Source organism: Sus scrofa, chromosome 3 (assembly GCF_054392235.1).
Source record: "Sus scrofa isolate SSC_HxYL_T2T_F1_AM1 chromosome 3, Sscrofa_HxYL_maternal_Yorkshire_Landrace_v2.0, whole genome shotgun sequence".
NCBI lineage: Eukaryota > Metazoa > Chordata > Mammalia > Artiodactyla > Suidae > Sus > Sus scrofa.
The window spans coordinates 3,576,053-3,601,330 of NC_139385.1; the positions used below are offsets into that span (position 1 = coordinate 3,576,053).

Here is a 25,278-nt window from a genome sequence, read left to right on the forward strand (position 1 = left end):
AACCCTCCTGGGCCTCTGCGTGCTGTGGGGTCCCCTGAGCGGCTCTAGGGGACATGGCCGGGGGTGGGGGGGCTTTGGTGCCCCTAGAGGAGGAGCAGAGGGACCAGGCCTTGAGCCAGCCACCAGCCTTCCTCCACTTGTGCCCACATTTCAATCTGGAGCTCTAAGACTTTAATCTCAGTCAAATCACATTTTAAATGACTTTTTTAAAAGTACCTTTAATTCGGCATTTTGGGAACGGCTTCAAGGCAGGTGGAATCCTGAGGCCAGACACTGACAGCAGCAGCCAGGGCCCAGGCGGGGCACCTGCCCTCTCTTCTGCGCGCACCAGGGGGCAGTATGGAGCTGCACACGGCCGGAGCTTGGGCCCGACCTAGGACACACCTTGCAGCAGCTGGGTCCCCTCCACCAGACCCCTTTCCGTGTAAGGGGTGTGTCTGCAACTGACTGGCCAGGACCCCTCATCCCCAGAGTCTGTCTCTGTCAAAGAGCAGGCACCCGGCCCAGAGCCCAGCCACAGGCTCCCTGCACGGTGACAACACCAGGAGCCATGCTGAACCTGCCAAAGGCAGCGTGCAGGTGCCTGAGCCCCACTGACACCTTGACCCCAAGGAGGCAGGCCTCCTGCCAGGGTAAAGGGATGGTGACCCGGTGGACACTAGCCAGTTGCGGTTAAGAGCCAAGGACCAGCCAGCCAGGTGTCAGGGCCGAGGCTCGGGTTTAGTGATCAGAAGAAATCAGGAGGGCACGAGTCTCAGGGGAGGGGGCCTGGGTACCCAGAGTGGGTCGAGACTCTCAGTAACCTTCTGGGGGAGTTCCCACTGCGGTGCAGTGGGTCAAGAATCCCACCGCAGCAGCTCGGGTGGCTGCAGAGTTGCAGGTTCGATCCCCAGCCCATTGTAGTGGGTTAAAGATCTGGTGTTGCCACAGCCGTGGTGTAGGTCACAACTGCAGCTCAGATCCAACCCTGGCCGGGGAACTTCCATATGCCATGAGGGCAGCCATTTAAAAACAAAAAACAGCCCAAACCCTTCTGGGGGCTTCAGGGCAGACACTGAAAAAAAACAAAACAAAACAAAACAAAACCCAAAACCCTCCTGGGGGTTTCTAACCCCTCTCATTGGGATCAGCTGAGCACTCTGCTGGGCAGGTGGCTCTAGCCCTTTTCCTGGGGGTCCAGGGGCGGCCTAGCACGTACCCTCTGCTCCTTGTTTCTGAGCAGGGTGGAGGGCAGACAAGTTAAAGCCATCCCCCATCCCAACCATCCCCGTGTCATCCCAAGGTCTCTCCTGCGCTGGCAGGGAGGGGACCGGTTCCACAGAGCCCGCGGCAGCCTCTCTGGGAGCCAGCATGGTGCCCACCCAGCCTCCAACGCCCCGCCACCCTCTAAGAATACGAAAGAGAGTTTATTGAATCTATACTCCATTAAAATCTCCCAACATAAAAGCTCTGTAACAAACATCACAACTTGGTGCCAGCTGTCGTATAAATAAAATACACACTACGATGTACATTATCCACAGGCCGAGGGCCACGGCAAGGGCCCCGAAGGTCGCGCCCCACACGGAGCAGCCGGGCAGAGGGTGACATAACCTGGGAACCCAGGTGCAGGCCGCCTAGGGAGGGGGTGTGCGGAAGCGGATTTTCTTGGCTGTCTCCACGTCGGACTTGGCAACCAGAAACCGCATCTTCTTTCCCCCGTGTCGGATCAGGTCCACGGCTCTGAAACCAGCGGAGGGGACGGGGCGCTGCAGAAGGTCTCTCACGGGTCCAGCGGGCAGAGCCTCCTGAGGCGCCCGGGAAGGGACCCACCCCCACCCGTCACCCCGAGTGGATAGTTAGGTCTCCCGTGCTGTGCCCGAGCTTCAGGATCGTGGAGCCTGTGCCCTCGCTGCCCAGCCCAGAGCCCCCCAACGGGGCCAGTGTCTTGCAGGGCGGATGTGAGGGGAGCGAGGAAGGGGCCGCAGGGAGGCAGGCTGGACGGCGGGCCCCTCCGAGGCGGCGACGGGCAGGGCCGGCTCGGGGGGTCCGGAGAAGCCAGGCTTGCAGGGAGGGTGGACCTGGCCCCCCGGCTGAGGTGGGGGGGCAGGGGTACCTCAGGTAGCCGACGCCCAGCAGGCTGCTGCCGTTCACCTCCAGGATGCGGTCTCCCAGCGACAGCCGCCCATCGGACGCCGCGGGGCTCCCCGGGAGCAGGGTCTGGATGTAGAGCCCGGGGGCGCCCAGGGGCGTGTGCTGCGGGAGAAGCAGAAGCCTCAGGGCTCCGTGGCCCCTCACACACGGGGTCCCCAGGAAGGGCCACCTCCGCCCCTCCCCAGCCGAGAGCCCGGGCCTGACCCAGGGCGCGCAGGCCTCTCCCTCCTCTCAAGCCCCGCCTCGTGCTCCTGCAGCCTGGTCCCCACCGCCACAGGCCCCGCCCCGCCCCGCTCCGGGTGACCACAGTGGCGGGAGCCAGCAGGGGGGTGCACTCACCAACCCGTCGATCAGGCCCATGCCCAGCCCCGAGGGGCCCCGCTCCAGCTCCACCACAAACAGGTAGCAGAAGTCGTCGGTGCTGGAGCTGCGGCTGGAGGGGGCCGGAGGGGGCTCGTCCGCGGGCGCCGCGCCGTCTCCTGGGCGGGCGAGAGAAGCGCAGCAGGGTTAGGGCGGCTGAGCCTCAGTCTCACCTCTGCCCAGGGGCCAGGGCCTGTCCAAGAGTCCAGGGACATCTGGGCTCGGCTGCTTCTCCAGGGGACCAGAGGAACAGGTGCTCACGCAGGTCCCACAAGACAGGCACGTGGGCAGAACAGGAACAGCAAGGCCGGGACCCCGCGGGGTGAGGGGGCGGTCCCCTGTGCTGCCCAGAGGCTGAGAAGGGGGCTCTGCTCAGGCTCTCGGCTCCCCTCCTCCTTCCAGAGACCTCCTCAGCCCCCGCCCTCTCTCCCTGCACCTCTAAGCGGTGACGCCACGTCTGTCCCTCCAGGGCCAGGCGGGCCCTGCCCTGGCCCCCTCCAGAGTTAGGGCTCTTTTCAGCTCAGCCCCCTGCTCCCCCCAGGCACTGCACCTTCTCTGCCCACGAGGTATAACGCCGAGCCACCCCTGACTGCCCTTGGGGGCCTCAGACCCAGCTCTGTCCCAGGACCCCCTGCCCTCAGGGCACCCACCCCAAAGTGGGCAGGAGCACAATTCCTGCGGCAGGTGGCCGGGCTGGGGCAGCTGTGCCTCCACCACCCAACCTCTGCTGGGTGCAGACCAGCTCTCCGAGCCCCAGAAGCCTGCGTGTGGCCCCGCTACCCTGGCCGGGCCTGAGCCGCGTCCTCCCCCTCTGCCCCCGGGGCCTGTCCTGCACTAAGGGTGGCACTGAGGCCCACGCGTGCCACCAGGCCCCCATGGAGAAAGACCCTGTGGGACCCCCCAGGCGCTGGCAGGGCAGGGGCTGGGGTGCAGGCATGAGACTGGCGGGGGCTCACCTTCAGGAGCCGCACCCCGGGGGCCACCCAGCCCGTTCCTGCTCCCTTCCAGAAGTGCTCTCCCACAGGAGCTGCTGGCTTCAGGCCACTCGGGGACAGTGGGCTCGAGTGGGGTGGCAGGAGGCGTGAGCAGGCACGATGCGTCCCCGTGCGGGGGCCCGGGCTGGGGGCCCCCGCGGCTCACACGGCCTGATGGCCTTCCTGCGGGGCCCTGAGCCCGGGGAGCCCCTGAAGAAGGCGGAGGGTGCTCCGGGCTGGCCTCACGGGCTCCCCGGCCGGGGTCCCTGGAAGCCTCGGGGTGGCCCTCGGGGCTGGCATGGTGTGGGCCCTGGGGACAGAAGAAGAACCAACTCAGCGCCCAGCGACCCAACGTGATGTGACGGGAGAAGGACAGGCCTCCCCGGCTCTGCGGCCACGGCCCCAGCAGCACCAACCCCAGGCCCACGGAGCTCCGGCCTCTGCCGCCGGGTACCTGGGGGCACTCCGGCGGCGCGGGCCCCCCGCTGGCGCTGGGCTTGCTCCGCAGGCTCCACAGGAAGTGGCGGATGTAGAGGAGGTGCTGGTAGATGCTGTCGTCCAGGCGGTCCGCGTCCAGGTCCACCTGGAAGCCCTCGCTCGGCAAAACGATGGGCGGGGGGTTCTCGTAGGACTCCAGGACCTCGTCTGCGGGGACACGGCGTGGCCACCGGCGGCTCGCGGCAGCAGGAAGAGGCTGCCTGGCGTCCCCCGCCTGACGCCTCTGGAACCCGTGGACACGGGAGGGGGCCGGGAGAAGTGACCGGCCCAGGGGACCTCTCCTCCCTCCAAGGCCCAGCGGCTGCCCGGGATGAAGCCCACCCTGCCGCCCCCCACCCCCCCTGCTCCTCTGCCTGCTCCGCCCGGGACTCCCAGGGCCAGGACGCAGGGCCTTCCCGATGGTGGGAAGGCCGGTGCCCACACCTCACCCCCGGCCCTGCCTCCGGGCTCAGACGCACACCAGTAAGTGACAGGGGAGCGAGGCCGCGTCCCAGCCCCAGGGGAACAGAGACGGAAAACGGGCTCCGAGCCCTGCTTCTGTCTGAACCTTCCCGCCTGAGGCCTCCCGGTTTTCTCTGTGGGAACACACGTGACGCTAACAGAGAGAGACGCCGTCTGATCTATAACAACCGGTACATACGCGTGGGCGCCCATCTCCACGCCTGCGTGTGCAGGGACACGCGGGGCACGTGTGCTCAGGAACGTTCCCCAGGGCGGCGGAGTGGCCCCCCACGAGGAGACCCTGCTCTCATCCTGGTGCTGTGCCCTGGGCCAGGACCCAGGAGCGGCAGCGGGACCTCCAACCTCAGCCCAGAGCTTGGGGACAGAGGGGAGCCTCCACCCTGGGCCGTCTTCCTCCCTGGGGGTCCTGCCCTTCCTGCCCCCCGCCACCCCCTGCCAGGGACCTCCACAGGTGGGGATCAGGGGCCCAGGTCCACGCCCAAGTTCCCAGGAGGGGCCTCACCTGACCGGAAGGCTTCCGGGCAGTCCTGGGCGGTCGGCTCCCAGGCACTCATGGGGCCCATGGCTGAGGCCAGCTGGTACTGAGTCAGCAGCCGGTGCAGCTGTGCGGGGCTCAAGGCGGGGAACGCGGCCCGCAGGCTCGCCCAGCTCATCTGCGTGACAAGACGGAGCTCCCAGTCAAAGGTCCAGGCGCACGGCCTCAGCTCAGGGAGGGTCTGCTTCCAGGAGCTGCAGGGGCAGGGGCAGGGGCCCAGTGCCCCTGGTGCCCATGCGGGACGGTAAGGTCAGCAAGGGGTCAAGGTCTGGTGGGTGGAGAGCCAGGGGGACAGCTGGGGACAGGGGCTGCCATTCCCAGGAAAGGCCAGCAGGCACTGTGCTGAGAGCCTTGTCCACGGAACCAGGCCTCATCCCACCACCTCTTGGGGCTGAGAAACAACAGAAATGACCGGTGGGAGATTAGGGGCAAGGACACAGGGGCCTGCGCCGCCTCTTCCGAGAGGGATCAGGAAGGCAACGCCACGGCGTTCAGTGCCACACGAGCCTGGCCTGCGAGCGGGGGCAGAGAAAGCTCCCCGAAGTAAGTTATGCTTCTCTGACCCCCTTCCAAAATCCCTTCGTCTGCTCTCTTGGCTTCCCCAAGGTTCCAGGAGCTTCCAGAGGAGGCCGGCGCTGGGCAGGCTCAGGCGCCCAGCTGGGAGGTGCCATCAGCAGTCAGGACTCAGGGCTGGAAGGTGTCCCTGGGTTCTCCAGCTCCCGAGCTGCTCTGGAGAAGCCGGGACCCGTCCTGACGGCCACCGTCGGGGGCCCAGGCCCTGCTCTGCATCTTCTCTGCAGCTGGCAGGTCCTCTGAAATCCCGCCAGCCCACTCCGCTGGCTGCATCTTCAATCCAGACCCTCAGGCTGCAGGGCGGGGAGCCTGCTCGGCTTGTCTCCACCACCGACCCGCCCCACCCTGCCAGCCTCTGCTGCGTAGACCCAGGCGCCCTTGCCCTTTCGTCACCTTCTTCCTTCCCCCCACCCCCACTTAATTTTACTGCCAACAAGGAACGCCGGCCAGTGGCTATGGTTCGTCTACACCACAAACCACGCCCCAAGCTACAGGGGGCGCAGGGTGGGGAGGGCAAGGGTCGACCCGGGAGCCAGCCTCCCACACTCCCCCTGAACACACTCCAGCAAGACAGCCCTGTGGGCCCGCGGGTGGCTTTGATTTTTGAGTTTGCGCCCCAGTCTGTGCTCCTCCGGGGCTGGTGTCGGTGGGCGCCCCAAGGTGCCCCGCAAAGGCAAGCGCCTCCTGCTCCGTCTCGCCGCCTCTCCGCTTGCTGGGTGCTTCCCGGCTTTATCCACCAGCCCAGCTGCTGAGCTTTTCATCTCTGCTGTCGTCGTTTTCATTTCCAAGAATTCCTTCTGCTTTCTGACTTGCAGCATATCCCGTGACTATGCTGCAGATGCCCTATCTTCTCTTAGCTTCATGAGGATGTAATCGGTTTTCCAAAAAAGTTTCTTCTCGCCGAATAATCTGTTTCCAGCGAGGTGAAGTAGGGCCTGAGCCTGGGTTTACAGGGCCCTCAAGCTCAAGAGGGCTCCCCAAAAAGAGGAGGAGGGCATGGAACCAAAGCTTGAGACGGTCCCTGCCGGCCCCGCACAGCCTGTGTCCTCCCGCCTTACTCTCCTCTTTGTCCCCGTCCCTGCCGCCCACCCCGCCCGCCGCTCTGGGGGCAGCCCGGCTGGGGGGCTGTGGAGCCCACCTCTGATCTCCTGTGCTTGGAGGGCACAGGCCGGCCAGGTGACCGCGCCAGGCTCCAGCAGCCCTGGGTGCTCAGCCACTGGGACGCCCCTTCTTGGGAGGAGACTCCAGGTCCCAAACCGCAGAGCCTTTGTGTCAAGCGCTCTAGAAATCACCCCCACACCCCCCCCACATCCACCCCGGTCTTCTGCCGGCAGCTGCGCTCCCTTCCCCCGCGCCCCTTGACTGAAGCACCACGGCCTCACCTCGGAAGAGACACAAACCCAAGCGCACGGCTCGGTCGCCCTTCACCAGGACCCGAGAGCAGAGCGTGCGCGGCAGCGCCGAGGCCGCATCTCGCCTTCCCCACCGCAGCCTCTGCCCGACCCTGGGCTCCAGGCGGTGGCACGGCCCTGCTGGCCGGTGGGGACCTGACTCGCGCGACGGTGCGGGGCTGCCTGGCTGCGCCCACAGCGGTTGGACCTCCCAGGCGGCGTCGGCCTTGCCATCCTCGAGGCAGGGTCCGTGTTGCCATCGGGCAGGAAAGGGCCTGGCTGGTCTGGACTCACCGCTGGCTGTGACAACCGTCACAGCAGGTGACGGAGGCGGGTGAGCTGGCCGAACGAGTGACCACGACCTTGGCGGTGGGAAGAGCACGAGGGCACAGCCTGACAGTTCCGGGGCTCACACTGGGCTACAACTGAGGGGCGCGGGGCTGTCTTCCTTCTGGTGGCTCCAGGGCAGGATCTGTTTCACTATGGTTGTAGGACTGAGGTCCCGCTGCTGTGCTGGCCTCCAGCTGAGGGGTGTTCTCCAGGAGGTGACAGCACTCCTGCCCCCTCAGAGCCGATCTTCCGCTCCCCCCTGCCACCTCTGACCTACTCGTCCAGCTCCTTCTATGTTTATTTTTAAATTTTTTTTTGCTTTCTATAGCTGCACCTGCAGCATATGAAGTTCCCAGGCTAGGGGCTGAATTGGAGCTACAGCTGCTGACCTACACCACAGCTCACGGCAATGCCGGATCCTCAACCCACTGAGCGGGGCCGGGGATTGAACCCGCATCTCATGGATACTAGTCGGGTTCGTTACCACTGGGCCACAACAGGAACTCCTTCTTTAAACCCGAGTTAAGGGCTTCTGTGCTCAGACAGGCCCCCTGGGCCACAGGGGCCCTTCAGGGACTGGGCGCCGACATCCCTGGGCCGTGACCCTGCCTGTGGGTAAGAAGAGCTGCGCGCAGAGAGACTGCGGGGACCGAGCCCTTCCTGGTCTGTAAGCTGCTGGCCCCGGAGCCCAGCCACACTGTACCCGCTGGCTCCCTCCTTGGGGCTCCCACCTGGATGAGCTGGGCACTGGGAGTGGCCAGCAGGTCGAGCGTGCAGGACAGCTTCCGGAAGAAGCGCTCTCCAGCCTCCCCGAAGCCAGCGCTCCTCGTCCACTCCAGGAGCTGCTGCAGGCGGGCGCAGGCCTGGACGCCTCTGGGCCAGTGGAAGCAACTCAGAGAGGGGCCTGGGGGATGGGAGGGGGGCAGGTGACACTGGGCTGCCCAGCAGAGCAGGTCTGATGCCCGCCTGCCCCTGAAGGAGCCCGGCCCGGCTGGGCCCTAGCCCCTTCCTCCCCCTACTCCAGGCCTCTGGACAAACGGGAGACCCTACGGTGGTTTCCAAGGCCCTTTGGGACCCTCTCTGGGTGTGTGGGGGGGCGCTTGGAGGGGAGGTGGAGGGGCTGTGACATTCTACACGTGTGCTGGGGGCCGGCCCTGCTCCCACTGCCCAGCACTGCCTCGGCTCCAAGTAACAGGTGCCCTGAGCCCTGGGCAGGGCAAGGGAGAAGCCGCGGGTGGCAGAGAGGCCAGGTCAGAGGTCACGTCACCTCCCAGAGCCTGTTCTTGGCTGTGTGGGGATGGCATGAGCCAGGACAGGCCGAGGGCCCCTGTGCAGACACCGACGCCTCCTGTTCCCACCGGGCCCCGCCCTGCACCATCTCCCCGTGTGGTGCCTGCCTGGAGCCCAGGGAGCAGGACCCTCCAGGGTGGCAGTGGTCCCGAGGAGCCATCCGGGGCTGCCCCCAGGACCGTGGTCCCCCCGCCCGGGGTCTCACCCTTGTCCAGGAGCTGGTTGAGGAGCAGCGTGCCGGAGAAGAAGAAGAGGTAGGCCAGCACCTGGGCCGCGATCTCAGGGTGCACCTGCAGCCGCCGCAGGAGCTCCAGGGCCGCCTGGTAGACGGACACGACGCGGCGCAGCTCCTCGGGCAGCTGGGGGGCCGAGCACCAGCTCTCCCGGCACTCCGTCTGGAAAGGGGGGCACTCCAGCAGGGCCGGGAGGCAGACGTACAGGGACTGCGGGCGGGAGGAGAATGCCGTCGGCGGGGCCCAGGCCTCAGGCTCCTGCCTCGGCCCGACCATGCGTGCTGGGATGCGGGCGGTGAGCGAGGACGGGCCCCCAGTAAGAGCCGCCGGGGCTGTGGGGGCTCCGTGGGGCCCTGGCCAAGGCGCAGAGAGGCTCCGGAGGGGCTTGGCCTCTCCTCCTGTCTTATCAGAGGGTTTTCCAGGACAGGGGGGCAGGGAGGGGAACCGTCCCGCGGACCCCAGGCTGCTCAGCCGTGACATCCAGGGGAGGGGGGAGGAGGGAGGGAGCCGAGGCTCGCGCTCCAGGCCTGACCCCACACGGGGTCCTGCTGCCTGAGGCCCGGCGTTGGGGGGTGGAGGGTGTGTGGGGGGGCACCGTGGGCCAGGGCGGCTGGCACACCCACCCTGCCTCCCAAGTCACCGAGTCATTTCCCCAGAGCGGCTGCCCTCCGCGTCTCACGCTCACTGGCCTTGGGCAGGCGGGTGGGGGCGGGGGGAGCAGAGGGCTCCCACGACAAGAGTGACAACAAGTGGGGTGCGGGGACTCGAACCTGGGGCCGGGGTGGGCAGGGCCGCAGGGAGCTCAGGTACCCAGGACACGCACCTTGGAGACGTAGTAGACGCACTGCTGGAAGGCGTACAGCACCACCTCCTCCAGCAGCGCCATGGCCTCCTCGCTGGCCGTCAGGGCGCAGGAGAACAGTGACTCCTTGGAGCCTGCGGGGAGACGCAGCGCCCGCGCCGCGAGCGGCACGGGCAGGAACCTTCCGGAACCGCAGCAGCCTCACCTTCAAACCCCTGCCCACGGCCTCCCTCAAGGTAATAAACAGAAGCCCCAGGGCAGGACTGGACGATCCCAAGCCCACCTGCCCCCCGCCCCCCCCGCTGGGCCCAGGGGTGCCCACATCCTGGCCGAGGGAGCCGGGAGCCCAGGCACTGCGCTTCCAAGCCCGTGGATGCGAGCATCAGAGGCTCGTTAACTAGCAGACTCCGGATATGACGGCTGTCAGAACCACGGGCCCCGGGAGCTCCCTGGTGGCCTGGTGGGCGAGGATCTGCTGGGGCGTGGGTTCGAGCCCTGGTCTGGGAATGTCTTCTACATGCTGTGGGTGCAACCACCACAACAAAAACCCAACTGCCCCAGCGGTGGCATATCCCGACCCAGCTTCCTGCAGGTCACTTCTCACTTGGGACAAAGGTCATAGGACACCTGGCCAAAGGGCTTAAGGAGCCTGTCACTCAGTGGGATCATGGCGTTTTTCCAGGAGAAGACGCCCAGACGGCCCATGGCCCGTTCGCCCCCAGCACCCCTGGAGAGGCGGCAGGCAAGAGGGGAGACCCCAGACTCATCCCCTCTGGGAGTGCGGCTGGCTCTGAGCTGGCACTCGAGACCGCAGGCTGGGCAGCAGCCAGGTGGCAGGTGTGAGCGGACGCCAGGTGATGCCTCTCCTGGGAGGGGCTCCCGCAAAGCCGAGAGGCCAGAGGCCCCCAGCAGGGTGGGGGCTGTCCCAAGGGGCCTTCCGGGAGGCAGGAGGTCTGAAGTGCCCGGGGCCGGGAGTCCCCGGCACTAAGGGACTGCGGGACCAGAGGGTCACCTGCCTCTGTCCTTCCCTCTTTCAGCTCATTTCTCTCCACAAGGACGGAAGGCCGGCGACTCGGGCCTTGTGTGTGCAGAGCAGACAGGCCTGGGCCTGGGCAGGGCTTCCGCCGCCTGTGCTGCACAGTGCCGCCCCGTCTGGGAAGCTCTTTTCTGGGGGAGGGAGGCCGAGCATCACCCTGAGCACCAAGCTGGCCTCCCGGGAGCCCAGGGACCAGGGCTACCCTGCCGCTGGGCAAAGGTGCGTGCCTCTACCAGGGAGCCCCTGCGGGTGTCGGGACCTGCCAGCAAAGGTTCGGGGCTCCCTCCCTGAGAACATGCCCAACCAGGAAGCCAGAGCCCTGCAGGGCCTCCCCGGCAGGGTCTCGTTTGGGATCCTGGCTTCAGGGGCTGGGGGGAGCCAACTGGCAACCTGAGGGGCCCAGGCCTGAAGGAGCCAGCACAGGGCTGGCCCCTCCCTTTCCAGGTGCAACACTACCTTCCAGAAGGTTCCAGACCTAGAGAAGCACGTGAGGCTGGCCCCACTGCTGACCGGACCATGTGCAGACCAAGCACATGCCACAACCAACCAAAGCCAGTGGGAACGCGGGCCAAGAAACCAAACCCTTTCACAGCAGCGCCTGGGCGTGGAGGGGGGAGCTGGCCTGCAGGCCGGCACATCCGAGAAGGCAGACCTCCCCCGCCGCCCGCGGCCCCCGCCGTGTGGAAGGATGGCAGGGAGGAGGCGGCCGGGGCGGGGGGCTCTCAGCAGAGGCCACACATCTGTCAGACGTCATTTAAAACCCCGGAGACCCTTGCAGCTGTGGCACAGGCCCTGACGGGGTTTCCAACCAGGCTGACACCCCCACGAGCCTGACAGGGGACCTGGACCACCCTCCCTTCGAGGCCCTGGACTGAGGCGGCCCCTCTGGGCACCTGAGGACTACCCCCCGCGCCTGCAGGCGCTCAGTCCTACAGGAGAATTCGGTGCTGTTGCTGTTTCCAGGGCCGCACCCGCGGCACATGGAGGTTCCCAGGCTAGGGGTCAAATCGGACTTAGAGCCACTGGTCTACACCACAGCCACAGCAATGCCAGATCTGAGCGCGTCTGCGACCTACACTACCGTTCACGGCAACGCCGGATCCTTAACCCACGGAGTGAGACCAGGGATCGAACCCGCGTCCTCATGGATACTAGTTGGGTTCTGACCCACCAAGCCAGAACAAGAACTCGGAGAACTTTTAGTGAATAAGAGAAACATCCCCCCTCCAGCGGATCTTTTGTCTGCTGCGCGAATGGGCCTCCTGGATACAGGCTTTGGACAGAAAAGGTCGTGTGGGGAAGAAAAAGCTATTTTTCCAGCTTTCAGGACATGCCATCTGTTTTTAGAATTCTTCCCACAGATACTTCCTGCTGGAGGTCAGGCCCAGCCGACTCGAACCTCCCCCGCCCTCCGCCTGCTGCTGTTCCCCCTGACTCCCCAGAGCCTGCACCGCCCAGGACACTGTTTCTGAGACGCTCCGGCCCTGCAGGGCCCCTCCAGCCCGTGTGGTCCCGGGTGAGCAGGGGCGGGACCGGGCCTCGCACAGGCTCAGGCTCCTGGCAGCGGCTGGGCCACCCACCTCCAGGCCTTGGGCCAGAACAACTCCCCCCCGAGAGCACAGGCTGCAGCTAAGGGAGAAGAGCCCCAGGCAGCTTTTCCCAGAAGGTCAAGGGACTCGGGTCCCTGAGAAGGAAGCACTAACCCACGACAGCAGCCCTGCCCACAGCGTGTGGAGCACGTCCAGACAGGACGGGCAGCAGGGGACTCGCTCGTAACCCCTGTGCCCAGCGTCAGGGGCGGGGGGACAGCTCCTGCTGGGGCCAGAATCACTGGTCTCCCCACCAGCAGCTGGCGTCCCTCCTCTCGGAACCTGCTGGGCGGCTGCAGGTCCCCCCGACCCCAGGAGCCCAGCGGGGTGCGGACGAGGGAGGGGGAGGTGGCGAGAGGCCTGACAGGGGAGGGAGGGCGGTTCTGCAGGCACCGGACTCGAGCAGGCCCAGCGCAGGGCGGGCCCAGGCTGCGGGACAGAGTGCGGGGTCCCGGAGACAGAGCCTTGGCAGGTGTGGAGAAGGCCGGTGACGCTCTGCCTCCCGCCCAGGCCTGGTGGCCAGAGAGCTGCTGCCCTACCCTGGAAGTCCAGCCGGGTGGCGTTCACAATGTCCACCCATGGGGAACAGGGACAGAGGACAGGCCAGCGGGCTGGGAATGGACGACCCCTGGGACACGGAAGAGCCACTACCTCCTGCCACGGATCCACGGGGACCCAGACTCCACAGCCCTGGGACCCCAAGAAAGTCCCCACTGCCCCCTTCACTGGGCAGTAGGGGTTAAACAGACTCAGAAACCAGGACTGAGCTCGGGAAAAGAGCAGGTATGCCCCTGTGTCCCCCGGCCCCGGCCCCAGTGGCCGTGGGCTCGAGCTTGGCCAGACTCCTGGCCCCCAACTGGTCTCCACAGCCAGCTCCCGGCAGCGACAGTGCAGAGGGGACAGCCTGCCTCATGCAGAAGCCCCCTCGGGAAATCTAGCCATTGGCATCGGGGGCCCAGCAGGGCCCAGTGCCAACCAGCAGGGCCCAGGGCCTCAGGCTGACCTTGAGCTCGCGGCCACCCTCTGGGAGACGCAGGGAAGACGCCCCGTCCTGCGGCCCAGCTTCCCCGCGGCTCAGAGCCAGGCCTCTGGCTGCTGGGCCCCAGAGGGGGAGCCCCTCGGCTCCAGTGAGGCCGGAACGGGAGGGACGGAGCGGGCGGCTCACTCTTGCCAAACGGCGAGGCTGTGGGGTGAAACGAGCCCCTGGGGAAACGGCGGTCACACCTGGTCCTGCTGCAGTCGGAGCGGAGCGGGTCCTGGGAGCGGGGAGAGGACTCGGTCCTGCTTCTAGGACCCACCGCAGCCCCTAGAGCCCTCATCGGACCCAGGCCGGCCGGCTGAAACCCCACTCGGCCTCGGCCTGGCCCAACGCCGCCTTCTCCACGAAGCCCTCCCAGACTGCCCCGGTCAGGCTCACTCTCTCACCGAGCCTCTCCCGCACTTTGAGCTGCATCTCACAAACTCTACGTGGCATGCGGCGCGGCCTCCCTGTCTTAGTCTCTGAAGTCGAACACACGACACACTCCTGACGCACTGGCACCTCACCTCCTTTCTGAAGCTGCTGCGTCTTGGAGGAGACGGTGGCCAAGGCACACCCACCGCCCTTGCTGGTGGGGCGCAAGGGGCGGCCTGCACCGCCGGCGCCTCACCCGGGCGCATCACGGGAGGGCTTCGGGACATGCCAGGGACCGGCGGTGCCGCCACACCGTGGACGAGCGGCGCTGGGTCAGCCCACCCGTCGCATCAGCGCCCTCTCAGCGGAAGCCCCGACGACCACCCCCTGTTCCCGCAGCCCACTGCACCCAGATGGCCTGGGGCCACCCCAGGCGGCACAGCGGCCGGCTGTACCTGTGACATCCAGCTCCTCCTCCAGGCTCTGCATGTAGAGAGGGCACCTCTGCTGGATGAAGTACAGCAGCTCCACCGAGTTGGACATCCAGAAGAGAAGGTGCTGCAGGTCCGGGGCCAGGCCCGCCATGGTGACGCTGGCCGAGGACAGGGGCTCCTGGCTGCCAGGACAGAGAGGTGAAGTTGTGCGCGGACTGTCACCCCTGCTCTCTGTGCACGAGGTCAGCGGACGCTCCCAACGTCGCGCGGGGAGCTAGACCTTCAGACCGACCCTGCGAGGGGCGCGGGGGCTGCAAGCGCGGCCGGGGGCCGGGCTGGCACAGGCCTCGGGTGACACGGCTCCCCCCGACGTCCCTTTCAGGATCAGGGAACAGACTCGCTGGGGCCGCTTCCACCAGCCTCGGGAGCTGCCCGCGGCCTCTGAGCGCAGAGAGAATGCGCCCGTGCCAACGCGTAAGAACGGAGGAGACGGGCCCAGACGCCACTGTGCAGGGAGGGGAGGCGGGAGCAGCCACGCGTCACCTCAGCGCAGGGGGACGGGGTGGGGGGGGGGTGAGCTCTGAGGTTGGTGAAGCGGGAGGTGGCGATTCAGACATAAACCCACCAGGGCCGCAGGTCACAGAGCGCGCCCCAGATGGTCTGGGGCTGGGGTCGGGCGATGGGGGTGGAGGGGCCATGCTATGATCCTGGCAGAAGCGCTTCCAGGCGCCCGGCATGGAGCCAGGCCCTCCCCGGCTCCCAAACCCCATTACCACGCTGGGGGACGGCTCCCAGGGGACCTTGGCAATGTCAGAGCCACCTGGCTCCCTCAAAGGCAGCGTCTGCAGTCAGGTGGCTTCCGCCGTCCCCCAGGTCAGAGCTCAGCGTTACCCAACTCTTCCTCTTAGGTCTCCACACATCAGCCCCCAGCATCCAGAACCTTCCACACCGCCCCCCCGCCCCCGACCTCCCAAGGGGGCTGAGTCTGTGCTGAGCCCGGGTCACCCCTCAGCTTAAACGCCAACCCCACATCTCTCCTGCACGACCCCTCCTCCCAGCAGCAAGCCTGGCATCAGGCTGCACTTTCTGAGGAGCCGAGATCCTCTGAGGAGCAAATCAAACGCCCAGATGTAGCTCGGGTCTGTCTGGGGGAGACCCCAGGCAGCAACTCTGACGGGGGCACCTGGGTGGCTGTGGGCATCGTGCAAGGCCAGTGCTGTCCCCGGGCTCCTCGTCCTGCCTGGAGGGTGTGCCGGTGCCCAGAGCAGCTCAGCGACGTGGGCTGTTGGAGTGACCATCGTGCCTGGGGGTCCTGGGAATTGGGGCCCTGGGCAGAGCTAGGGGCTGGGGCTCAGAGGTGGGCCCGGGAGGACACGCTGGGACAGCCGGCGGGCCTCGGGGGCCTGGGGCTCCCCTTCCCACGTTCCTCTCAGGCCCGCAGCCCGTGTTCCCTGACGTAAATTCGCTTTGTCCACAAACAACGTGGCCTCCCTCTGTCCTCTCTAGGGAGGGACCGGCTTCAGAGGCGGCTCCCTGTCCCCACTGCGCACCTGGCGGAGCTGAGAGCCCTTCCTCTCTGTCCAGTCTCCTCGCTGGTTCGGATGAGACACACATGCCTGCAGGCAGTTTCAGGTCACGAAAACAGGATGAGCCTGCTCACCAGAGCCCAATTCCACTTTGTTGTCAACACGTCTTGCCTCCTCACTTCCACCCAGAGCTCAAAGGGACAGAGAGGCCTCCACAGAGAAGCCATCTGCCAGCCGCTGCCACCTAGAGCTTCCGCGTCGGATCCGGCGGGGTCCGTGCTGCAGGCACGGCCACCCGCCAGCTCGGCCCGTGCAGCGGGGCCAGGCCCACCCGTTCAGGCGAGCACCGGGTGGGGAGAGTCATTGCATGGACGTGACACCAAAGGCCCAGGCAACGAAAGCAGGAACAGACAAGTCGGCTGAGAGCAAAGGGAAAGCTCTGCGCAGCCAAGGACGCATTAACAGAGCGCAAAGGCCACCCCCCGGACAGGAGAGGATGCCTGCAAACCAGGCGCCGATAAGGAACTCCTCCAAGTCCACACCCGCAAACCCCACGTACCCGGACTGAAATGGACTAGAGACTTGAGCAGACAGGCCGCCTACGTGGACACGCAGGTGCCGGCAGGTGCGTGAAGAGGCGTCCACATCCCTCGTCATCAGGGAGACGCACGTCAAACCACGACAGCTACCCCCCGACCCTGTCACGACGGCTCCGTCACAAAGACCAGAGGCAACACGTGTCGCCAAGGAGGGCGGGGAAGGCAGAGCGGGGCAGCCACTCTGGGAAACGGTACGGAGGGGGGGCCTCAAAACACCACGGAGACCCACCTCCCAGTCCAGCCATTCCACGTCTGCGTTTTTATCCAGAAGAATCGAAATCAGGCTCTCCCCGAAATCCTAGCCCCCCAACGCCGCCTGCAGCGCTCGCCACGGCGTCCAAGACGTGGCGTCAGACTGAAGGTCCACGGATGACTGGACGAGGGGACGAGTGGATGAACGGGTAAAGCGAGGCTCGTTTATGATACCGGGGAATATTACGCCACACTTTAAACAAAGGAAGGAAAGCCCGCAACACGCACCACCGCCACCCCACACGAGCCCTAAAGACATCACGCTCAGGGAACTAAACCAACCACAGAAAGACGCAGGCTGCGTGAGTCCATTCTCATGAGACATCCAAAGGAGTCACTCTCTCAGAATCAGAGTAGAATGGGGGTCCCAGGGCCGGGGGCAGGGGCAGAACACCCAAAGCTTCATCGAGGAGCACCAGGCTTCACTCCGCAGGATAAGTAAGTTCCAGAGACCTGCTGGACAACACGGTGCCTACACAGCAAAGGAAACCATAAACAGAACGAAAAGACAACACGTGCAAATGATGCAACCGATAAGGGCTTCATTTCCAAAATACGCAAACAGCTGATACAACTCAGTAACAACAACAACCACCACCCCACCGAAAAAAGGGCAGATCTAAAGAGACATTTCTCCAAAGAAGACATACCAATGGCCAAAAAGAAAAAAGCCACATGAAAAGATGCTCAGCATCACTCATTACTAGAGAAAAGCACATCAAAACTACAGTGATAGCAACAACAACAACAACAACAACAACAACAACAACAAAAGACAAAAAAAAAAAAAAAAAAAAAAAAAAAAAAAAAAAAGAAGGAGTTCCCGTCGTGGCGCAGTGGTTAACGAATCCGACTAGGAACCATGAGGTTGCGGGTTCGGTCCCTGCCCTTGCTCAGTGGGTTAAGGATCCGGCGTTGCCGTGAGCTGTGGTGTAGGTCGCAGACAAGGCTCGGATCCCGCGTTGCTGTGGCTCTGGCGTAGGCCAGTGGCTACAGCTCCGATTAGACCCCTAGCCTGGGAACCTCCATATGCCACGGGAGCGGCCCAAGAAATAGCAACAACAACAACAATAACAACAACAACAACAAAAGACAAAAAAAAAAAAAAAAACTACAGTGAGGTACCCCCTTACACCCCTCAGAATGGCCATCATTACAAAGGATGCAAACAGCAAATGCTGGAGGGGGTGTGGAGAAGAGGGACCCCTCCTGCACTGCTGGTGGGAATGTAAGTTAGGGCAGCCACCATGGAGAACGGTACGGAGGGGCCTCGAAAAAACCAAAAATAAAACTTCCATATGATCCACCAATACCACTCCTGGGCATGTACCCAGATAAAACTATAATTGAAAAAGATAATGCACCCCAGTGTTCACGGCAGCACCATTTACAATAGCCAAGACATGGAAGCAACCCACCTGTCCCGTCAACAGATGGATGGAAGAAGAAGGTGTGGTACATATATACACAATGGAATACTACTCAGCCATGAAAAAGAATGAAATAATGCCATTTGCAGCAACATGGATGGACCTAGAGATTCTCATACTAAGTGAAGTAAGTCAGAAAGAGAAAGACAAATGCCATATGATATCCCTTATATGTAGAATCCCAAATACAACACAAATCAACATATCCACAAAACAGAAACAGACTCTGACACAGAAAACAGCCTTGTGGTTGCCAAGGTGGGGGGAGCAGGTGAGGGAAGGATGGAGAGTTTGGGATCAGCAGAGGCGAACTATTACACAGGATGGATAAACGATGAGACCCTATTGCGGCACAGGGAGCTCTCTTCAGGATCCTGGGATAAACCAGAAAGGGAAAGAATATAAAGAGAGACATATACATACATAACTGAATCACTGCGCTGTAGAGCAGGAATCACTGAGTCAGTTACATTTCTTATGTTAAAAAAATTGGGCCTACAATGAATGATACTGTACTGTCCACACTTTAAGTTGGGGGAGTTCCTGCTGTGGCCCAACAGTAATGAGCCCGACTAGTATCCATGGGGACATGGGTTTGATCCCTGACCTCACTCGGTGGGTTAAGGATCTGGCATTGCTGTGAGCTGGGATGTAGGTCACAGATGTGGCTCGGATTCCTGTTGCTTTGGCTGTGGCGCAGGCCGACAGCTATAGCTCTGATTCAGCCCCTAGCCTGGGAACGTCTCTATGCTGCTGGTGTGCCCTAAAAAGAAAAAAAGAAAAAAAAAAGCTTAAGTGGGTAGTTTTTGTGTTAAGTGTTCTTACGACAGTAAAATAAAAATAAACCAAATCAAACCAAAGACGTTATGATATAAATTTTTTTTTTTTTTTTTTTTTTTTTTTTTTAGGGCTGCACCTACAGCATATGGAAGTTTCCAGGCTCGGGGTCAGATTGAAGCTACAGCTGCCGGCCCACACCACAGCCACACAGGATCCGAGCTGCATCTGCGACCTACACCACAGCTCATGGCAACACCTGATCCTTAACCCACTGAGCAAGGCCAGCAATCGAATCCACATCCTCACGGATCCTAGTTGGGTTTGTCACTGCTGAGCCACAGTGGGAACTCCTGAAAACAAAATTAAACACATTTCTGGTAATAAAAGAAAAAAGTTTGAAAACTTTCAAAACAATTCGTAAATCAAAGAAGAAATTAAAATAGAAATTATGGGGAGTTTCCATTACGGCTCAGTAGAACCGAATCCAACTACAACATGAGGAGGCAGGTTCGATCCCTGGCCTCACTCAGTGGGTTAAGGATCCAGCGTTGCCACGAGCTGTGGCGCAGGTCACAGATGCGGCTCTGATCCTGAGTTGCTGTGGCTGTGGTGTAAGCTGGTGGCTGCAGCTTCGATTCCACCCCTAGCCTGGGAAGCTCCATGTGGCACGGGTGCGGTCGTAAACACACACACACACCCCCAAAGAAAAGAAAGAAAAGAAGAAATTGTGCAAGAGTAAGGAAATAATAAAGATGTCAGGGAATAGAAACCGGACAAACAGTAAACAGCAGGACTGGTTCTTATTTTGAGTGGATAATGTCAGGCAAATGCTTGGGAAGACGAATCGAGGGAGGGGGACAGGAGAGACGAACGTGGCCGTGGCGCCGCGCCGTCAGAGGAGAAAAACGTCACAGCCACTGCAGCCAACAACTTCATTCCAGCAGCCTTGGGAACACAGGAAACTCCTTCCCTGGGAAAGCAAAAACTACCAAAATCAACCTAAGAAGAACCAGAAAACTGAACCGGCCCTAACCACTGAAGAAACGGAATCTGCAAACCTGGGCGCTGCCCGGGTGCTCTTCTGGGCCGCTGCCAGCAGACCTCCACGGCCGAGACATCCCTGCAGGCCAACAGGTGCAGAGGCCGGAATACCAACAGGCTGCTCAGTGGTCTCTGCGAACCTCGTCGAGAAAATCAGACGCGCACGGTTTTTAGAAAGTAACTTCAGAGGCCAACCTCACCTGTGAATTTACTTCTTCAGACGGGAAAATCCCAAGGAACAGACCGACGCACCGCACCTGACCCCGCTTCCCATCCCACAGTCATGAGAGGTCTGGCCCCAGGATCCCCATCTCCGCGCCGTCAACCTCCTCCCGGCAGAACCCACACGCGCGGCTTCCAGGGGAAACGTGCCAGGATCACAGAGGCAGAAAACACTACTTCCAGCAAAATTTAAGTCACTCGTAATGTGAAAAGCAGCGCACGACACAAGATCTGAAGGAAGGGGGCAAACTAACAACATCAAGTCCAGGTTCAAGGGTTCAAAGGTGATTGATATATTCCATAAGCTTCTGTATTTTGGAAGTGATTCATAAGTTAAAAAAAAAAAAAACAAAAAACAAACTCGGCAGTTCCCGTCGTGGCGCAGTGGTTAACGAATCCGACGAGGAACCATGAGGTGGCGGGTTCGATCCCTGGCCTTGCTCAGGGGGTTCAGGATCTGGCGCTGCCTCGAGCTGTGGTGTGGGTCACAGACGCGGCTCGGATCCCGCGTTGCTGTGGCTGTGGCTACAGCTCCTATTAGACCCCTAGCCTGGGAACCTCCATATGCCGCGGGAGCGGCCCAAAGAAATCGCAAAAAGACAAAACAATAAAAAAGAAAAAAACTGAAAAAAGCATTCACTCAGGACGGACACAGGGCTGTTTTCAGGCCTTCGTTCTGGAAGACACAGAATGAGCAGACACTGCACAGGGACGGCCTGGTTCCTCCCGGCAGTCAAGGGCCAAAGCCGCAGCTGACGGGCGCTGGGCGGACGCTGGGGGGGGGAGGATGGGCCCAGGAGGTGGAGGCTGGGCGCTCTGAGAACCCGCCACCCCTAGACTGGCCTCCCCGGGACCGGGTGTCTCATCTTGGGGCCAAGCTGGAGGGCAAGGCGGCCCCACCTCAGAGGCCAGGGCCAGTGGCCTGACTTGGACCTGCCCTCCCGAGGGGAACCTAGGGCCCCAGGCCTCCTCCCCGAGCTGCCCTCGCGTCTGTGACCAGCAGCCGGCAACCCACGAGGCAGCCCTGGACCTCCGCACATCACGCGCAGTGCCTCTGGCTCCAGACACCAGCTCCCAGCGCAGGGGAGGAGCCGCTGGGACCCAGGCCCGTCTCCACCTTCCAAGGAGGAGGGCGATGATGCCCCCTCCCCTCGTGGGACCGGGCGGGACGCAGCCACCACGGCCAGCGCGTGCCTCAGAGAAGGACTGTCTTCACACGAACAGGATCCCAGGATCAAAGGAAACCGCTATGGATCCTGGCGAGCCCTTCACCCACAACAGGCAGTGACCACCGTGGCCCCTTCCCGGGCCGTTGCCACAGGTGTGAGTTCCTTACATGGGCCGGCAGGCTCTGGCCACCTTGTGGGAGCCTGCCTGGGTGCTGCTCTGCTGGACATCGCGGAGGCGCTTTTAGGCTCCTGGCACAAGGAGGCGCCAGGCAGCAGCTAAGGGCCCACGGCACCAACACGGGCGCTGCCATCACCTTCCCAGCAGGTGGTTCTCCACGGCGCCCTCTCAGGCGCGGGCCCTCGGGTCACGGGACGCACATCTGTGCTGTCAACGCCGAACCGTTTACTCGGGGCCCATCTGGGTGTGTGAGGGGAGCAGTGCTCCCGCTGAAAACAGGCGTCGAGGGAACCTTCTCAAGACCGGGAGCTGCCCGCTCCCCCGAGCAGCAAACACAGCGATGACACAGTGATCGCGGGGGCCCAGGCCCAGGGAGCTCCTGGAGAAACTTCCCGGGGCGTGACCAAAGCAGTGGAAACAGGAGTTCCCGTCACGGCTCAGCACTAACAAACCCAACCAGTATCCATGAGGACGCAGGTTCAATCCCTGGCCTCGCTCAGGGGGTTAAGGATCCCGCGTTGCTGTGGCTGTGGCGTCGGCTGGCAGCTGCAGCTCTGATGGGACCCCTAGCCTGGGAACTTCCATATGCTGTGGAGAGGCCTGAAAAAGCAAAAAAAAAAAAAAAAAAAAAAAAAAAAAAGTAGTGGAAACAGCCACCCCGGGACAAAAAGAGGTTTGACAGAAGCACGGAGCTGACCCCAGAGGTGGGGGCCCTGGGTCTTAGTTCCTCAGGGAACCAGATCCCTGGGGCGTGGGGCAAGGATGGGCCATACTTACAGGTGCGCCTGCTTCTCTGCCAGCTCTTTGGTTTTCTCCTACAATCATGAAGGAAAAAAGCAAGCGTGAGAAAAACAGGACAGACGTGCTGAACATGCCGCTGACACAGGCTGCGCGTCCCCATGAAACATGGCACTCCTGCCCCCGCATCCTGTCTGCACGAATGCTCCTGGCCACGCTGGGAAGACCACTCCGTGATGGGCCCAGCATCCACGACTGCACGCGGCCCGCGCACTTCCTCCAAGGGCGGAGCCTCACAGCCGTCTCTCTGCCCCGCCGCCGCCGGCCACGTCGGGAGACGTCGACAGGCCAAACGTTTCACAAACACCAGAACGAAGAGTCTGGCAACACTCTCATGATGAAGCCGCATACGTGCACTTTTAAAACTTGGCCACAGTAACAAGGAGCAGATGCCCGTGGGCTGGAGTATCTACAAATACACGTAAACGTCCCAGCAGGGGCTCAGGCCTCATCAACATTTTCTGTCCGTCTCAACCAAGAAAGCGTTTTTGCTTTCGTGCTAAGTTATCTGGCTGAGCACGGGTTCTAGGACGCACGCGTCAGCCTGGAGTTGATGGGAACGTGTGCGCAGGGGGTGGCGAGGAGGCTGCTGGGGCCCAAGAAAGAAACGAACAACTGAACCAGGTGGGGGGGGGGGCCTAGACGGACCAGCACTGAGGCTTGTCACCACCACGGAGGGACAGGCTGGCCGGAGGCGGGGTGAGGGGTGCACCTCCACGAGCCTCAGTTTCCACACCTCTGCGTGAAGCCAGGGGGCGCTCGGCTCGGGGGGGCCACCCACACCTTCCTTGCCCCCGTGCTCTCAGCTCTGACGTGGGCGATGGCGCCTTCGTCGTCAAGGCCGTGTGAGGATTACATCAAACAGCATCTGGCTGCCAGGAAGTGCCCGGCACAGAGCTGACCCGGGAAAGGTCAGCGAGTCCTGTGGAAATTCAGAGCCTCCAAGTATCAGGCCCCGCAGTCACTGGCCACACTGACGCAGCCAGGCGTCCACACTGCAGGGACTACAGCTGCCCCGCACACAACTGCATGGAGGGGAAGTGGCCCCACACCTCGAGTCCCCTGCAGGACCCTGGGGGATGTGGCTCAGATGCCCACGACGCAGTTGGTTCACTTGCACAGATCTTTGGTTGTGGCAGCTCATGGTGGCTTTTAAAAAGTTTCAAGGTTTTTTTTCTTTTTTGTCTTTTTGCTATTTCTTGGGCCGCTCCCGCGGCATATGGAGGTTCGCAGGCTAGGGTTCCAATCGGAGCTGTAGCCACCGGCCTACACCAGAGCCACAGCAACTCGGGATCCGAGCCGCGTCTGCAACCTACACCACAGCTCACAGCAACGCCGGATCGTTAACCCACTGAGCAAGGGCAGGGACCGAACCCGCAACCTCATGGTTCCTAGTCGGATTCGTTAACCGCTGCGCCACGACGGGAACTCCAAAAGTTTCAAACTTTTTAAATGTGGCTCTTCACCTGAGGAACCTATCCAGTGTCTACACAGCCAAGTGGCTTCCCTCTCCCACCTCTGCCTCACGGCAAGGGTGGCCAAGACTAAGGGGTCTCTCTGAAGGGCTGCACGTAACTACCAGCCATCCTCTGCGTCCCCTGCTGGCCAGACTGTGTGCCCTGGCAGCAGTCCGCTTGGCGCTCTGGCCCCCAGGGGACGTTGGCAGTGCCCAGAGCCGCTTCCGTGAGGGGGAGGGGAGGGGGGGAGGCCAGGGACGCTGCCCAACCTCCCGCAGCGCACAGGTCAGCCCCACGGCAAGGAATTCTGCCCCGAGTGCCTGGTGCTGCAGCCCAGAGGCCGCCCCAGGGCAAGTTCAACACAATGTCGACTGGCCCTGTGCACCCCCCACCAGCCAAGAAGGGCGCTGCAGCGGGGTGTTGGCCGTAGAGGGCATGGCACCCAGGCCAACTGGGGCCATGGGGACGGACACAGGACCAGAGCTCATGAGGCCACGGCCAGCCCCGCCGGGTGCAGGAACACCGCTCAATGGTCCCGCCTCTGCTGGCCTGGCAGGGGGGCAGGCACGGACAGGTGGGGAGGGCTGGCCCCGTAGGGGTGGGGGGCTACCAAGGCGGCCACGGCTCCCCCCGCCCCCCAGGGAGCAGCAAACCGCCCCAGCCCCAGCACGGACCCAGACGGTCTCTCGGATCATCCTGGCTATCTTGAGCAGGAGCTGCCCGAAGGAGCCCGGCTCGAGGCGGGTGGCCGAGTGCTGGATGCAGAGGCAGAGGAGGAAGGCAGGGGTCAGCTTGTGGTCGTCGCCGCCGGGCTCCACCAGCGTCATGATCCGCTGCAGCAGCGCGTCCTCCACGTCGGGCTCAAACTCCAAGTGCAGCTGCCGGGGCCGAGGCGGGGCCGCCCGCGCGGAGCTGGAGGTGCCCTGGGCCCGGAGCACGGCCCCGCACAGCCTGCAGCTCTGCGGCACGACCCGGAGGCGGGCGAGGGCCTGGGTGGGCAGGGGCTGGGCCTGCACTGGGTCCTTGAACAGCAGCAGGTAGTACAGGCCCAGGGAGAGCAGGTCCCCATGGCGCAGCGCTACCGTGCGGCCCCCCACTTCCGAGAAGTTGACGGAGACGGGCGCCCCAGGGATGGGCTCCAGGACCAGCCGTGCCCCGGCCGGCTCCCGGCCCGCGGGTTGGCGCCTGCGGATGGTGCAGTGCAGGGGCAGGATGTCGGGGGCCGAGAGGCTGATGCTGGGCTTGCTGGAGGGGGTCCTGTGGCCCACGGTGTGCCGGTCCCGGTTCAACACATACACCAGGCTGTCCTGAAACACGGACCCCAGACTCAGGGGCGGGACACCACCTTGGTGGGCAACGCCGTCGGGGCCCCTGTACCCGAGCCGCCCGGGGCCACCCCGCTCCAGCCCTTCCTGACCAGCTCCTGCCCCCAGCCTGCCCACCGTGTCCCCGGGGGAGGCCTCCTCCTAGACCCCTGGGGCCACTCCAGGGCAGACCCGGCCCCAGACGCTGCTTTACAGCCTCGGCCAAGGCCGGCCGCTCTCCCAGGGGAGAGCCGTACCGGGCAGACGGAGCAGGAGGGGCGTTGGGGCCCACGTGGGGTCCGATGGGGTCTCCCAGGATGACACCCTTCAAGCCAAGCTGCCTCCAATGAAAGCAATATGAAATGCTGGCAGGGGGCAGGGCGTGGGGTGGGCCCCCTCAGAGAAAGCTGCCCGGCACACACTGGAGGTGCAGGAGGCCCAGGCACTAGCCTGTGAGCCGATCCCCAGGCACCCTGGGCGGCAGGAAGT

General features: G+C 63.2%; 1 protein-coding gene across 8 annotated transcripts in view; it reads right to left on the reverse strand.

Annotated features, from left to right (window-relative positions):
- Positions 1-1,387: 1,387 nt before the first annotated feature.
- The window catches only part of RADIL (Rap associating with DIL domain), a 132,900-nt gene continuing 109,009 nt past the window's right edge, over positions 1,388-25,278 (reverse strand). For 4 of the 8 annotated variants that reach the window (XM_085016320.1, XM_003124271.4, XM_085016317.1 and 1 more), the window contains 12 exons: positions 24,160-24,792; positions 22,008-22,045; positions 14,055-14,215; positions 9,603-9,715; positions 8,752-8,989; positions 7,988-8,160; positions 4,930-5,080; positions 3,922-4,112; positions 3,450-3,777; positions 2,473-2,612; positions 2,096-2,235; positions 1,388-1,722 (listed from right to left, as the gene is read on the reverse strand). In XM_085016320.1, the coding sequence (XP_084872446.1) occupies positions 1,617-1,722; positions 2,096-2,235; positions 2,473-2,612; positions 3,450-3,777; positions 3,922-4,112; positions 4,930-5,080; positions 7,988-8,160; positions 8,752-8,989; positions 9,603-9,715; positions 14,055-14,215; positions 22,008-22,045; positions 24,160-24,792 (2,412 nt within the window). In that variant the 3' untranslated portion in view covers positions 1,388-1,616. Of the gene's footprint in view, positions 1,723-2,095; positions 2,236-2,472; positions 2,613-3,449; positions 3,778-3,921; positions 4,561-4,929; positions 5,081-7,987; positions 8,161-8,751; positions 8,990-9,602; positions 9,716-14,054; positions 14,216-22,007; positions 22,046-24,159; positions 24,793-25,278 lie in introns of all 8 variants that reach the window. The other 4 variants (XM_085016316.1, XM_085016318.1, XR_014839928.1 and 1 more) reach the window with 3 other exon arrangements.